The sequence below is a fragment of the Hyposmocoma kahamanoa genome, unplaced genomic scaffold, assembly GCF_003589595.1.
Source record: "Hyposmocoma kahamanoa isolate Upper Pololo Valley unplaced genomic scaffold, ASM358959v1 161, whole genome shotgun sequence".
NCBI lineage: Eukaryota > Metazoa > Arthropoda > Insecta > Lepidoptera > Cosmopterigidae > Hyposmocoma > Hyposmocoma kahamanoa.
This window is the reverse complement of record NW_020653581.1, coordinates 653,080-667,816: the sequence shown is the minus strand read 5'-3', so window position 1 is coordinate 667,816 and position 14,737 is coordinate 653,080. Positions and strand designations below refer to the sequence as shown.

Below are 14,737 nucleotides of genomic sequence, written 5' to 3'. Positions count from 1 at the left end.
TTTTTTTAACGTTAAAACGTACGTTTAAAAAGCTTGCTTGTAAAAGCGCTTTTCACTTAAAACGCTTTTTAGTTTGACGCTTAAAAAGTCGTTTAGAAAAACGTTTAAGCGCTTAGACTGACCAGTGACCAATGCGTACGCTTAAAATGAAAAGCGTGCTTATGCGCTTATTTTAAAAAACAGACTTTTATAAGTGCTTTTCATTTAAACGCCCACCTCTACCTGTGACAGCCTGCGAGAAGTGGGAATAAGAAACGTCAATGTCACAGTCAAAACTATTTTTTTTATTAAGAGTTGTTCCTTGGTACAGCCCGACCAAAAAGTCAAGAAATGGAACTACATTATGGTATGCAATAAAGTATTGAGTATTAACATTGACTTTATTTGTAAGTCAATGAGTATTAACATAAATATTGACTCTCGCCGCTTAAAAGACTATTTAGAAAGCCCAAACAAGAGAACTAAGTTATTTAAGAGAAAGTGAAAAGATAAATGTTGTGGAACCACAATGTAAAATATTTAATGAGGATCCCTATAATCAAACAAAGACATGGCTCAAAGAACACATGTCCAATTCAAAACCCATAGTAAAAAAAAAGAAACGAAAAAACAAAACGATTTTGGCGGTTGCTATAAAGTCACTGTCAGATCTATCGAATCGTGAGTGAAATGTTGTTGTTTGATAAGCGTTGTAAATTTTTCAACTGAATAGAACAAACTGATAAAACTCAGTAATATTATTTTTTCTTTCTGTATTAATTAAGGTATAATAAAATATGACGTACGGAGGCGTTCACAGATTTCTTTTGAGGACTATTGCTAGTAGAGGTGTAATGTCGGTGGTGGAAACGGAGCAAGTTGTGAATTCTTTCACCGACAATGGTAAGATATATAAATTTTATTCAACCCCTATTATTGTAGACTGATTTCCAAAGATCGCAAACATGTGGTTGCAACAATGAAGCCTCAGTTTTAGCCAAGTCGTCTCACTTTTATTATGTTTTTGTGCTCTCCTATGTACAATGTACTTGTCGTCACGCTTGTTTACTTCTACTGTTTTAAGCAGTAACTGACCTCTACTTGCGTCAATGTTTTCATATGCGACCTGGTCTTTTTCAACACCCACATCCATTTCATTCACTTGTTTACGCTTGTTTAGGACACTTTCCTTTTATGGACACTGACTGAATTAAGTTTTTATGTTAAATACTTTTCCAGAAAATGACCAAGTGGTACCAGTTCAAGACTTGGTCAAAGAGATAAATGATCAAATACGGACTTTCCAGCAAACAATAAAAATCGCCAATGATGAAGTAACTAATGAGGAAGTTGTTATATTCCTTTCTCTTGGTTATGACGATGCAACAAAGGCCCAAGGTGTATTCTCAGCAGCAGAACTGGAGTTTTTCAGGTTATTGATTGAACAGATAATGACAACAGATTCAAGGCAGGTTACTGGTATTCGTGCTATCAATATTGTGGGAAATATGAGGGGCTCTTTTTCGAAGACCGATGCCCAGGTGAATATTTTACTTTCAGAAAACCTATGTAAAACTATAATTAAGTTTTATTGAATGTCAGGATGTTTCAACACGATAATATACAATTACTTTTTGTGAAATTACTCCACTTGTTTGTTATAATTATTAAACAAAAATTGAACATTTAGAAAAAATTCACTTTGATCCGGCTGGATTTGAACCAACGTCTCCTAGTATACCAGGCCAGATGCTACATTAACTATGTCACAGAATGAACCAATGGACCTTACGAATTTTTTCATGTGCTTGTTCTTTGTTTTTTAAAGATTTGTTTGCTTTAGCACCATCTGTGAGAAAATCAAAGTAAAACTATCTATAACAAAAGCTGTAAAGTGATTCTTAGCTAAATAATGTGAAATATGTTTTAAATCTGAACCAGAACACTTGTCTGGCATGGTGTTCCCACTATAATGCATTAACATAATTCCTCTGTAATAGAACACTACGGGATACAGACCGACATGCAAAATAGTACAATGTTGAGTTGCGGAAACCAACCATATAATGTTGTAAAGTATAATATATATGTATAGAAATGTCAATTCTAAATCCACAATTTATAATTCTACTGTGTATTATTTGTAATCATAATTTTCATCTGAAAATAAATATCATATTATGAATACAATGATATTAAGAACCAACCTGGAATTTTCCAGAAACTCTTGGACACTTGGTGTAGGATGCGGTACTTGGACAAAGATGAGAATAACTATGCTCTTGGTGTGAGAGCCATACATGAGTTTGAAGGCTATCTCCGTCAGAACATGCCAGATACTATTGAAGAGTGCTGCTTGTGCAAGCAGATTGTGTTTAGGGTAAGAGAAATTCAATCAACTAGGTACTTTAAGGACACATATTCAATCACTAAAATAAAAATGAAACATTCAAGTAGGTAATTATTCAAGTACATATTTAGTAGCAGTAGAACACCTTGTGAGAAAGTTCCTCCACTGCCACCTTACCTATTTCTACCCCAAGCCATAATGTGCTTATTACTGCATTTTTGGGTTTGAAAGGTACGGTGCTGGTGAAATTACAGGCACATGGGACATGTCAACTTCTGTCTCAGGGTGAGGGACGCAATGACAGTGTCATTCAGATCTTTGTGATTTAAAGCTCTGAGTGGCACTGCAACTGTTATGGATAGGAGTGTCGCTTACCACCAGGCCCACATTTATTCATCCTGTCACTTGGTATCATAATGAAAAAAATAATTCAGTCGATGCTGCTATTTTTAATTTGCTATTAACACAATTTTAGAACTCTATTTCAACTATGATTACACAATACAACCAAAAAACTGCCTCTGTGGTTGAACACCTGCCATGCTGGTCTGCTAAGTAAGTAACTTACCAACAATTCTAGGGTTACAATTGCCCATCGTGCGGCATGGCGGTGCACACTCGCTGCCTGAACCGGTACCTGGAGAAGGTGGAGAAGTGGCCGTGCTGCAAGGCTAATTTTAGTCAGGAACAACTCAGGCTGCTCAGTAGTGAGACGTTAGTACTTAACTTTTATATATATTTTTAATTATCAGGGTCGCTTAACTGGTTTTCCTCTTTCTATTCTATAATGTGGGCTACATATTCTCAGTAGGTTCATCACACAGAACTTTATACTTTATGTTTGAATTGGTCAAATCGGTTCAGTGTAGGCTACATAATAAAAACTAAAAACACTCAAATAAAAAAAAATTAAAACGATCACAAGAAAACGTAGTGTTGGTTATTGCTGCTGATTACTGGATTTAAAAAAAAAAATTATTTAAATATGTAAAATACAATGAAATGGGCACATTAGTAATTAATAAGAAATTATTATTTGCATTAGTTCCATTTTCCACTAAGCCACTAGCCGCGAACGACCGCAGCCGTAGCTGCTAGTTTTACTTACGGGTCGCGGCAGCTTCACTGACTACCTCCGTGGCCAATGGTTACCATTGATGCCACGCAGCGGTCCCGGGTTCGATTTCCGGGCTGGGAGAAACATTTGTATGGGCTACATTAATTTCTTTCATGAGTTTGGGTGTAATTTGTGATAGTCTATGTGGGTGTACATGGCATGCATGATACAGGGTTACAACAGTGCGGGGCTATGAGTGTCTGCATTATTATTATTTGAATAAACAGGAATCGCGCGCGGTCAACCGCTAGTGGAAAATGCGTGTTAGAGATTTGCCTAAATATGCAGATGTACAGCCGTGGTAACCTGATGGTTTGACCTACCGCCTCTTCAGGGGTCTACAGAGCGAATTCGCCGACCCGGCGACACTACCCGGTGGTCTTGCTTCTAGAATCATATCATAGGATTAGATTTGATAGGCCGCCGACACCATCCCACCAGGGGTTCGGTCTGTAGACTCCTTTAAGGAAGCTTGCGGTTCGAATCCGGGCTTGCACCTCTGAATTTTTCGTAATTTATGCTCGAAATTTAACTTGAAATTTACTACGAAATCATCGTGAGGAAACTTGCACATATCTGCAAAGCAATTCAATGATGTGTGTGAAGATCCTAATTGGGCCCGCGTAGGCACTACAGCCCCAGCTCTTTCCCTGTGAAAGGACACCTGTGCCCAGCAATTGGAACTACATATATCGCAAGAGAAATATAATTAATGAAGAAATCAAAATCGCCTTTTCTCCAATATAATATAATGTTGACCAGTAAATAATACAGTATAATTACTACGTAGGTACTGATTTCCTTCAACGAAATGCTCTTTAATATCTGTATTTAAGAAAGTGTCTTGCGTATCCATTATTTGTTATTCTGGAAGACTTCACATTATATGTGCAGTTCCGCCTCAGTTTCTGTACAAAGTTACTTAACATACTTGTTATTAAATTCTAAGCAATAAGTCAAGTTAAAGACACCGTAACGCATTTAACGAACGAGATACCCTTAAGGGGCTCAGATGTTAAAAGGAGGCAGTGGACTTTGTTCCTTCCGTTCTGAAGAGTTTACCCATAAAATCAACTAATGTAATTTTGGAAAAATATTGATGACACTTTTAACTCCTGTACAGCTGCGAACTGGCGGCGGTCAGAAATAACTCGTTGGCGGCGAATGAATAAATAATAATAAATAATTACTGCCAAACTGTTTTTAAATTTCAGCAGCGATTTTCGCCTTAATTTTTGTCTCAATGACAGTTTTATACTTCTTTTGTGAGCATAGCCAAACGTGAAAGGGAAAATGCTTCCCAATCTTTTCCCAAAAATACAATAATATAATTTTATACTTTCATGGGCTCAAACAACCCTTGCAGTTTACCTTCTACAAATTCCTGTACTGCACTCCACTGAAAGGTCTTTGAATTTGGCGCGAAAAAGTTTAAGATCAAATAGTTTTAACGTCCACTTTTTATCCTACATGATTATGTTGACTACTCCGCCCTATTAAAGTTTGTTTTAACCCGGCGCCAATGACGTGAAAATAATTACGCCGACGGTGACGTTGGGTCATCGTGACCCGAATTTCATTGATAATTTTTTGTAAAATTAAAGTAGTTGTCTAAATTTTAACAAATACGTATTAAGTAAGGGTCGTCAAGACATATACTGAAATAAAAATAATAACAATAAATTGTATAAATAAATATTTAATTAGCGTTCTCAATAACACGTGCAAAATCAACATTGAAAACATAATTTTGATATTTCTTTTATTTTTAGTAAAATATTCTGAATAATAATAGCAATTAATAGTCGTATATACTAAAAGAAAGGTCACTCAAACTTATTATTAGAAATTAGTCTTCTACGTCCTCAATCAGAGACGTGCAACTGCTGCAACTATTGCAGTACCTTCCCGTATGATCCGGGTATATAGGTAGTATATATAAATCTAGCATGCATTACATGTATGAGATGTTTTTTATCCTGTTTGAACGGACATACTTGACATCTCTCGCGTGTGCCAGAGGTTGGTATGTATTGCGTAAATTTGCATCGTCCTTTGAATACCACCAACATTTCATCAATAGTGCAGTTTTCGCCCGCAGGATACATTTTTGGCATTGTTCAACAAATGCTTTGGAAAGTTCACGTATTGGTGCCAAATGATTAAATTGATGTCTGTCAGCACGCAACAAGCAGCAGGAATAAGATTAATTAATTATAAACAGTAAATAAACCAATAATGTCAGTCACAAAAATACCACGCCAGCGATGACGCTGGGTCATATTGACCCGTTTTGACTTAATGCACGTATTACTTGGCTGTGCAGATGGCTTCACATTTAGTACACCAGCGAGTCGGGTAGAGCGAGGGTTGTATCTCCAGCTACTCAAACGTTGAAATTGTGCAATTGGCGTAAAACGAAAATATGCCCGTTGTAAATCGCCTCGGGTCAATATGACCCAACGTCATTGGCGCCGGGTTAATAACACCGGTACCATTATGATAATATTACGTTAGTTCATTAATTGACCATAAAATATGTTAAACATTTTACGTGAGTAAAAACTTCTAAAATCAACCTTTTGACTTTTGAAAACGTTTGAAAAAAACAAGCGTGAAACTGTCACAAATAACAATAAATTTACCATGGGCCGGAATATTAAAAAATAATATAAAAAACCGACTTCAAAAGTCATTAATCTCCTAGTTTGCCACCCTTAGAGGTGCAATATTTTCTTCAAATTTAAATGGGACCATTACTGATGTACCCTCATTCCAGCAACAAGAGAATCATCAAAATCGGTTCACAAATGCCTTTGTTATCGCGTAATATATGTACATACAAAAAAAAATACAGTTTTGAAGTCGGTTTAAAATAATTATAGAGTCGATTTTAATATGCGACAGTAATGCACTTTTTTATAAGAGTTTACTGAAGAAATACAGCCATTTTAACGATTACTGTGGACCAACGGCTTGCACTATGGGCGCTAGTGAAATTTGTTCTGGTCAGTGTGTTTCGGGAAGCGCCGCAGAGTGAAATCCATTGCTCTGGTACTCATATTACTCAAAGTAGGGGATTCCCTAGTTTGAGACCGGGCAATTGGTGTGGTTGTATGGCACATTATTATTATAAATTATAAAGCTAGGGTCTGAAAAACGGTTTTAGCTTATTTTTTTTTTCTAAATAATAAATGTAACTATAAACGATGTTATTTAACGCTAAATTATTATGTTAATCTAGATAAGAAAACTATAGTCATCAATGCTTAATTTTCAGTCCCGACAATCCAGGAACATCAAATAGCACAACTAGTGCAGGCGCAGATCCTCATGGGAACAAAAAGCTTTCACCAGAAAAGTAATACAATAATAGGTTTATTTTTCAGCTGATTCCATTTTGTTTGCACTAAGTTTTTTTTATTTATGCATGGTGTTTACTTAATAGACTCGTGTATTTTATACTCGAGGCCTTTATGTTCAACATTAGAAAGTTTATTTTCATTTGAAATATTCATGTACATTTTTCACTTTTGCACGATTACCAGCAAACTGCATTAGGAAAAGCGCTAAATGCCCAATGTACATTAAATTGTACTAAATAATTATGAGCTTCAGGCCCAAGCATGTGTGCCTTTCTTGTATAAATAAAGCAACCGAGATTAAAAAAAATAAAACAAAATAGTTTATTTCACATACAATACAACACAAGGAAAAGACTAATACAAATTAACAATAATAAAAAAACACATCAATTGGGTCTATGTAGTGCTAAACTTAAATGCGATATTTTTATTATAATGGACGCTGGGCATTTACGTGATTATAGAAGTAATATTGTCTTGATCTGAATCACTTCACAACATTAATAATGTACATTTTGTTGCACATCAAGTTATGCACTTTAGTTCTGATATCGCAACGGAACAAGATCCGTCAATTGCTTGTTTACAGATGGCAGTTTGGTATGCTGCCGTCTGTAAACGGAGCCCTAAGATGTTATTGGCAATATTTTGGTTTGACACCTTTGTCTTTATTCCGAATTTATAACATTAGTTTTTCTATCTTTGCATATGAGATTAAAATCCGATGATGGTTCTCATCTTCAGCTTCAATTAACGTCATTTTCATTTAGCCTTTTTCAGTTTTCAATTCTGTATGCAAAATTGTTTTTTTTAACAGTCAGATTATTAAAGGGAATAATTGCATCCGCTGGATGCTAGCAGCTCAAGACCGGTCGTTGTGGCGATCTTTGGGGAAGGTCTATGTCCAACAGTGGATGTCTATCAGTTGAAACGATGATGATGACGATGAAATGAATAGTTATTTCTTCAAAGATTTATTATTACAAAATGTTTCATTCTTTTAAAATTTTTAATAAATTGATATTCAATTATTTTTTTATGTGAAATTACTCCACTAGTTTGTTATAATTAATTATTAACAGAAAGATCGAACACTCAGAAAAAATTTCTTCGAATCGGCCGGATTCGAACTGACGTCTTCTGGCATATCGTGAAAGACGCTGTACCAACTAAACCACGGAACGAACCAGCGGACCTCACGAATTTTTTTTGTATGTGCTTGTTGTCGTGTTTTTGATTTGGTTTTTCAACGACTTTTTAGCCGTAGCGCCATTTATGAGAAATCTATGAAATGTGTTTCATACATGCCAATAATTTATTCATGGAAAATCTCTAAATGGTTTTCCAACCTTAGTGTAAAATTTGTCGCACCGAATTTGGGTGAGAACAGCAGTCTATAATTTAAGAAAATATAAAAATATTTTTGTCCCCGTTCCAGGTTCACTCAGAGCCAGGCATTGTCAGCGACCCAACACTTGCCACCCATAGACACCGAGATTGAACCTACAATTGCTCTAGAGGGAGCTGAAGACACCGAAATGACAGAAGTCATACCCGAAGTATCGCAACGGGTGACGCGGAAGCGGAAGCGAGAGCATTAAATGTGGTATTTGAGTTTTGTTTCCTTTTTATATGGTAGATGCATCATATTATGGACATTGTTGACACTCCGTCGGCACATACATGAAGAAAAATCATTGTATTGTCAGTACAGTATGTTATGCCATTGCACGTGGATAGAAGAAGTTCCTAAATGTCCAAAAGATTCTGTACAAAATCACACACAAACTACATTCTTATGTGAGTCATGAAAAATCTTAACTTCGTTTAAATTTACGTCGTTGAAACTCAGTTTTTTTAATCTTTATTGCTCGGTACTCATGTATAAATGACAGATATTTTTTATGACACCAAGTGTTTGTTCGTTTGTCCCGCACAAACGAGTCGTGATTAAAAACAAAATAAAACTGTCCGAGAGAGACAGAAAAAATTCAGTCGTTACAGATACACACAAATTTAAATTAATATTACAATGGTTGGATGACAATATAGTTGCATATTTTTTTTACTATCTTATTTTTTTATGATATCAAGTGATGAGACAAACGAGTCGTGCGCCTGGTAGTAAGCGCCACGCCTGTACATAGCAGTTGTTGTGCCACTCAGAGCTTTAAAATGCACGGATTGAAGGGCGCTGCCACTGCGCCCGTAACTCTGAGACTTAAGTTGAAAAGTCCTATGTGCTTATAATTTCCCCAGCACCTTCATGACTGGAATGCAGTAATGCTCACATCACTGCTGCTTGGGGGCAGAAATAGGTAAGGTGGCAGGCAGTACTTCCTTAGACGAACTCTTTCAGAAGGAACTCTACTTCTATTAGTACATAGCATAATGAACTTAACGCCTTAAGTAAGTCATTCTCTATCACACAACCATCAACGCAAACAAAGAAAAAATAAACAATTGATTGTTAGAATAATTAACAATTCTATCGTTAAAAAACATCATCATCATCAACCCTATTATACGCCCCACTGCTGGGCACGGGTCTCCTTTCAAAGGACGGTTTTGGGCCATAGACCGCCACGCTGGCCCAATGCGGGTTGGGAACTTCACACGTTTTCCGGGGATTGTGAACTTTCTTCGACGTGCAGGTTTCATCATGATGTTTTCCTTCACCGAAAAGCTCATGGTAAATTTCAAATTAAATTTCGCGCGAGGTGCGAGCCCGGGTTCGAACTCACAACCCCCTGCTTGAGAGGCAGTAGGTCAAACCATTAAGCTGCCACGGCTTGCACTGTTAAAACGTTAAAAAACACTAACAAAGTGCATAAAGGTAGTTACACAAAAGTAAAGTGGACAAAAATTGTTCACATTAATGCTATAACTATTAGGAATATAATAATAATAACTTACATAAAGACTAACATTCAATTGCATAAATGTCCATTTACTTCAGTGAGTTTAGTTACGCTTTGATAACGTGAAGAACAGCTTAATGTAATAACAGATGACAGATTATGTTTAAAGATCATGCCTCGTACGCGCTGTAAGCTGCTAACTAGTGTTATACGATAACTACGTCCATCTTAACGCTTGATTTAAGTTCAGTTCTATGCTGTGACAAGACGGTCCAAAGTGTTGCCCAGCTTGCTATTTATAAGTTTGAATTGTTGTTCTATCGTATTAACCTAATGCCATGAACTTTCAAATCGTGTTTTCACAATTTCACCAATTTTCGAGTTACGACATTTGATTTCAAGTGCGGTATATACTTTAATTTCCAGCAATTTGAGTTAATAAAGTATATACCTAATGATTGCGAGGAAAGTGTGATTTGTCCACACACTATTTGAAAGTGAAATAAATAGTAAACCAATTTGAAACATTTAATCAAATATTTCAAATTAAAACTAATCGTTAATTACTAACAAGTATAAACCACAAAGGGCTTAAAGAAGAAACGTATCTTGAAAGAAAGTATAGTATTGACTAAGTTTTATATCGCCAAGTACACATTTTCGACTTTTTGTCGCACGATTTTGGCCGATATCGGGTAAAAGTCGAGCAAGTATTTCCAATGGTCCAATTTGAGGTAGACAATGTCAACTACCGTTCTTGCACGGAATGAGAAGTGGTGTGACACTCCTACAAACAATCCCTGAAAAAAAAAAGAATAATAAGGAATGATCGTACTAACCAATCAAATCCATTGGCCAATCAAGTCACACTAATCGGTTAGCCAGTGGCATCTGATTGGTTGTTGTTTTTTAAATTCTTTCCATTATGGAAAAGGCAAAGGTTTAAAACCATACAGCCAAGTCTTGTTGAATTTTCCTTTTGCAAGTTTCTACCTAAATCTAGCAAAATTCTTTTGAATATCACATTTCTTTAGTTAAAATACAAAAAATAAAAAATGCTCACTGTTTGTTAGTCTGATATTAATTTACCTGAGCCACTCCAAAGCTATCTTCAGGTCCCAAAACATCATAAATGGACTCAGTAAAATTTGGATGGACAGTCAAAACTTCCACCTGAAAAAACCATTAGGTTTTTTATAGATCGTATCACACATAATCTTTGTCAGTTCTACTTCTCTATACACCGTTTATGTAATTATTTAAAGGTCAATACGATAATCCACTCGCTAGCACAGTGATGCCGGCTAAAAAAGTTTGACAAATAATTAGTTAAAACTTGTATATAAATGGCAACGCTGTCAAAAGCTTGACAGATAAGTATATAGGCATACTATATAACGGCAACATTAAGTGGGAAAGACATAATGATACTAATGTTGGCTGATAAAGTAAGCTTTGACTTTTGCAATAGTGAATTAATGGAACCTTTTAATGTAAAATATAATTAATTAGTTCTACAAAAACTTACTTCTCCTCTATGAATAAAATAAATACATTGGTCTGAATCCCCGCATTGGACAATGTAATTGCCAGGGAAGAACACACAATGCCGCATCCACATTACAAGCATTCGTTTGAAATCTTCTTGGGTCGAGCTGAATATCACTGACTCTCGGATATGACAGCCGTATACTGCTTGCATTACTTGGCAGTGCAGTCGGTATGGCAGCTTATGGATTAGTTTAGGCATCTACAAATGATAAATAACGATATATTAAGCTTCGGAAAGGTTAAAAAGTTAAAGGTAAAAAATTATGCAACCATATTGTCATCCAAACATTGTCATATTAATTTTTGTATCCATCTGTCTGTAACGATTGATTTTTTCTGTCTCTCTCGGATACTTTTATTTTGTTCTTAATCAAACAATAATAGTGATGGTGTTTTGTTTCTTCTTTGTTGAAAATTTGTTAGATGGAGTAAGATTAAATAAGTTACGATGGCGAGTTCATGTGAAAATGAATAACATACGACAATGAACCAGGCAGCATATTAAAGTTAAGTGTTGGTTGTTATTTCAAAAGGACATCGGAATTGTTAAATTAGTATTTAATATATTTACATAGAAAATAATTTGTTTCGTTTTATATAAACAGGTCGCTATCCCTTTCTCCTATTATTTTGACCACATTAGAAATATTTTTCTTTGGTTGGGTATCGTTAGCGTCTACTGATTAATTCTCTAACATCTTATATAACTGCCGACCACCTGCATATGCTGATATTTGTGAATAGAGAAGCATTCTTAATATGGCAAATGCGTTGTCGCTTATAGGACATAGAAGCGCTGACTCTTCCTAGCCAATTTTATTTGGAACGCAGTAGCGTTTCTTAGCGATATAAACAGAAAGGAAGGTGGTAACTACGAACTGACTAACAAATAACCTTTGATATCATTAATGTTATATTTGGTACTGGTTGACTCTATAATTAATTATTGTATTTCGAGCTATGGTCGTACATACAAAACATTCCTACAGAATATTTATAGCCTTCAAATAAGATTGCTTAAGACCATTGTACCTCGTAGAATTAGATATAAATTTAAAGATAATTATGACCAACTATTTCAATACTGTAACGTAGTGAATGTCTTTGATAAAGTTAAATTAGCAATCGTAACCGAAAATTGTGGAAAAATAAAGTCGTTAAAAATACAAAAAAAACATATAGTCGAATTGAGAACGTCCTTTTTTGAAGTCGGTTAAAAACAGCAAGTACATACTTGTCTTCCCTGCTGCCTATTCCACAGCTCCCTCACATAGTCCCACATCTTGTTCATCTGATGGTCGCTGAGGTCCATATCGCGTAGTCCGTCACGTAGCTCATTGATACCGTAGTCGTATGCTATCAAAGATGATTCATGTGCTGTTATCATTGCTGACATTTCGGATATCAGGAGACCTAGAAGATGAAAGATATGTTATGTGCGCTTAGGCTCAATTTATTATGCGACGGAACGGAATGGAAGCGAATTTTTGTAACGATATTGGTGCATAGCATAATGAACTTTATTGTTAATTGTGTAACGTACAAACTAGATACGAACCAATATCTTCTGCGGAATTAGCGCGCATGCTCGAGAATGCTCGCGCATGCGCGTTTGTACGTTAATAAACTTCCCTTCCGTTCCCTTAATAAACTAATGAGACGTAATTTACGATTTCAACTTCAAAATTGTAAGCCTATAAATTTTTTTAGGTAGGTTTTTTAAGTTTTTGGTTTTGGTATCTCCCAAAAGGAGAACATACTCTTACTATTTGCTACTGTTTTAAGCTACACTCTTAACTTCCAAAGTCTCGCGTTCATCAAAATGTACATAATATGTGAAGCTTAGACCAAGACAATATTATTATTCCTATAAACACGCAAATGCCCAGTGTACATTATAATGAAAATATCGCATTCAAAATATATTCTGTATGACCATAGGGAATCTAGAAAACGGTCATTTTCGGACCAGTGTTCACAACCTAATTTCCGCGGCATTTTTATTTTATTTAATATTCGAGTATTGTATCGTGAAATAATATTTAATAACTAGACTATAATATACTTGAATATTTAAATCATAAAAATTGCCACGGATATTAGGTAGTTAACACTAGTCCGAGAATGACCAAGAAATCCTGTCAAAAATCCATGTTGCGCTTTTCACACAAAAACGACTTGCTCTTGCCTGAAACGTAATTATTATACTTGTTTATTTTAATGTACATTGGGCATTTAGAGCTTTTCCCATTGTAGTTTGTTAGGTTTTAGGAGATTAGTTAAGAGTCTTATTTTTAAGTTTCAGGTTTAACCTCCAGTAGTCAATAGTTATAATAATCGTACTCTTCCACATAACCTACCATGTTGGCAGTCCAATGCATCTATGTCGTAATTTACTAGATTACAAATTCATTCCCTTAATTTATGACGTAACTTACTAGTTCGAGTCAACCACATAAAAAACGAGGTTATTTAGGAAGTGCAGTTTTTTATACAAATCAATTTTTTTTGGCACCTAACATTTTTGACGTTATATGTACAAATTTTATTTCTATTGTTCTATTTCATTAGCTTTATTTATTTGTATTTGCTCGGCAACAAAAATGTAAATAAAAAAGACAGTTTTTTTCTCAAATTTGTAATTTGACTGGTGAGATTGAGGTCAAACGCGCACTTACATGCTATAAAAAATTGAAATTCTTAAATAAATAATTACGAGATATTGGTGGTTTCTTCGTATTCAAAACTTCTAATTAATGTCGTCTTTGGTTCGAGATTTGACAGATGTTTAGTAGAAAGTGATTAATACGGCAATATTGATTTGTCACCGGGCTGTACGCCTAAGGTACCTTCCGACGCATGTTTCAAATATAGCATGAACATCCTTACCTGTGCAGAATTTGATAATAATAATGATAACTATAGTCTCCACGACTTCGAAATCATTTTGCGCGGACACATCTCCCATGCCCGTTATAGTTATCAAGTTTACAATGTACCATAAAGATGTTATGTAAAGAGGGAAGTAGTAGCCCTGAAAGAGTATATTTTATGATCATGATTAAAGTGTACAAAGAAAGTGTGCAAAGTCCTTCCCATGCCCCAGATATACACACTGAAAACAACCACAGCAGTACATAATCGAAATTCTAGGGAATATAAAATACTCCTAAAATGTCGCATCTACAAATTTTCACACTATAGAGTTCCACAAATTTACAAAACTATTTGCCGTAAACTTTCCGAAGTTAAAATCTGACTAAGCGACAATTTAAACAAAAAATAATATTACTTCACTTAATATTAAATAATTATTAATACAAAGATACGAACACTCAGAAAAAATCCCTTCGATCCGGCCGGATTCGAACCGACGCCTTCAAGCATACCGTGGCAGACGCTATACCAACTAAGCCACGGAATGAACCAGCGGACCTCACGAATTTTCCTATGCGTTTGTTGTCGCGTCTTTGTATTTGATTTTTCAACGACTTTTTAGCCGTAGCGCCATCTA

At 35.4% G+C, this 14,737-nt stretch overlaps 2 protein-coding genes across 3 annotated transcripts in view; one reads left to right on the top strand and one right to left on the bottom strand.

The window, feature by feature from the left end:
• The first annotated feature begins 776 nt into the window (after positions 1-776).
• On the top strand, positions 777-8,701 carry LOC113225501 (non-structural maintenance of chromosomes element 1 homolog). Of its 2 annotated transcripts, none has more exons than XM_026457815.1 (5): positions 777-882; positions 1,219-1,520; positions 2,201-2,359; positions 2,910-3,043; positions 8,250-8,701. In XM_026457815.1, exons 1-5 carry the CDS (start codon positions 777-779, stop codon positions 8,410-8,412), a joined length of 864 nt encoding a protein of 287 aa, XP_026313600.1. In that variant the 3' UTR covers positions 8,413-8,701. The 2 variants fall into 2 exon arrangements, with proteins under 2 accessions (XP_026313600.1, XP_026313601.1); XM_026457816.1 differs by lacking the exon at positions 777-882 and adding an exon at positions 6,727-6,807 and having other exon boundaries at positions 1,125-1,520.
• Positions 8,702-10,161: 1,460 nt separating this feature from the next.
• LOC113225502 overlaps positions 10,162-14,737 on the bottom strand; it is a 44,888-nt gene continuing 40,312 nt past the window's right edge. Inside the window, exons 28-32 of the mRNA XM_026457817.1 lie at positions 14,113-14,257; positions 12,458-12,636; positions 11,201-11,422; positions 10,762-10,845; positions 10,162-10,472 (exon numbers count right to left, since the gene is read on the bottom strand). Of these exons, the coding sequence (XP_026313602.1) occupies positions 10,311-10,472; positions 10,762-10,845; positions 11,201-11,422; positions 12,458-12,636; positions 14,113-14,257 (792 nt within the window). The 3' untranslated portion in view covers positions 10,162-10,310. The remainder of the gene's footprint in view (positions 10,473-10,761; positions 10,846-11,200; positions 11,423-12,457; positions 12,637-14,112; positions 14,258-14,737) is intronic.

Bases quoted from the DNA above. Each gene is read 5' to 3' on its own strand.
- LOC113225501 (XM_026457815.1), top strand. From the start codon at position 777: ATGACGTACGGAGGCGTTCACAGATTTCTTTTGAGGACTATTGCTAGT. The intron at 1,521-2,200 runs GTGAATATTTTA...GGAATTTTCCAG, and splicing joins TTTCGAAGACCGATGCCCAG to AAACTCTTGGACACTTGGTG. The intron at 3,044-8,249 runs GTTAGTACTTAA...TCCCCGTTCCAG, and splicing joins AGGCTGCTCAGTAGTGAGAC to GTTCACTCAGAGCCAGGCAT.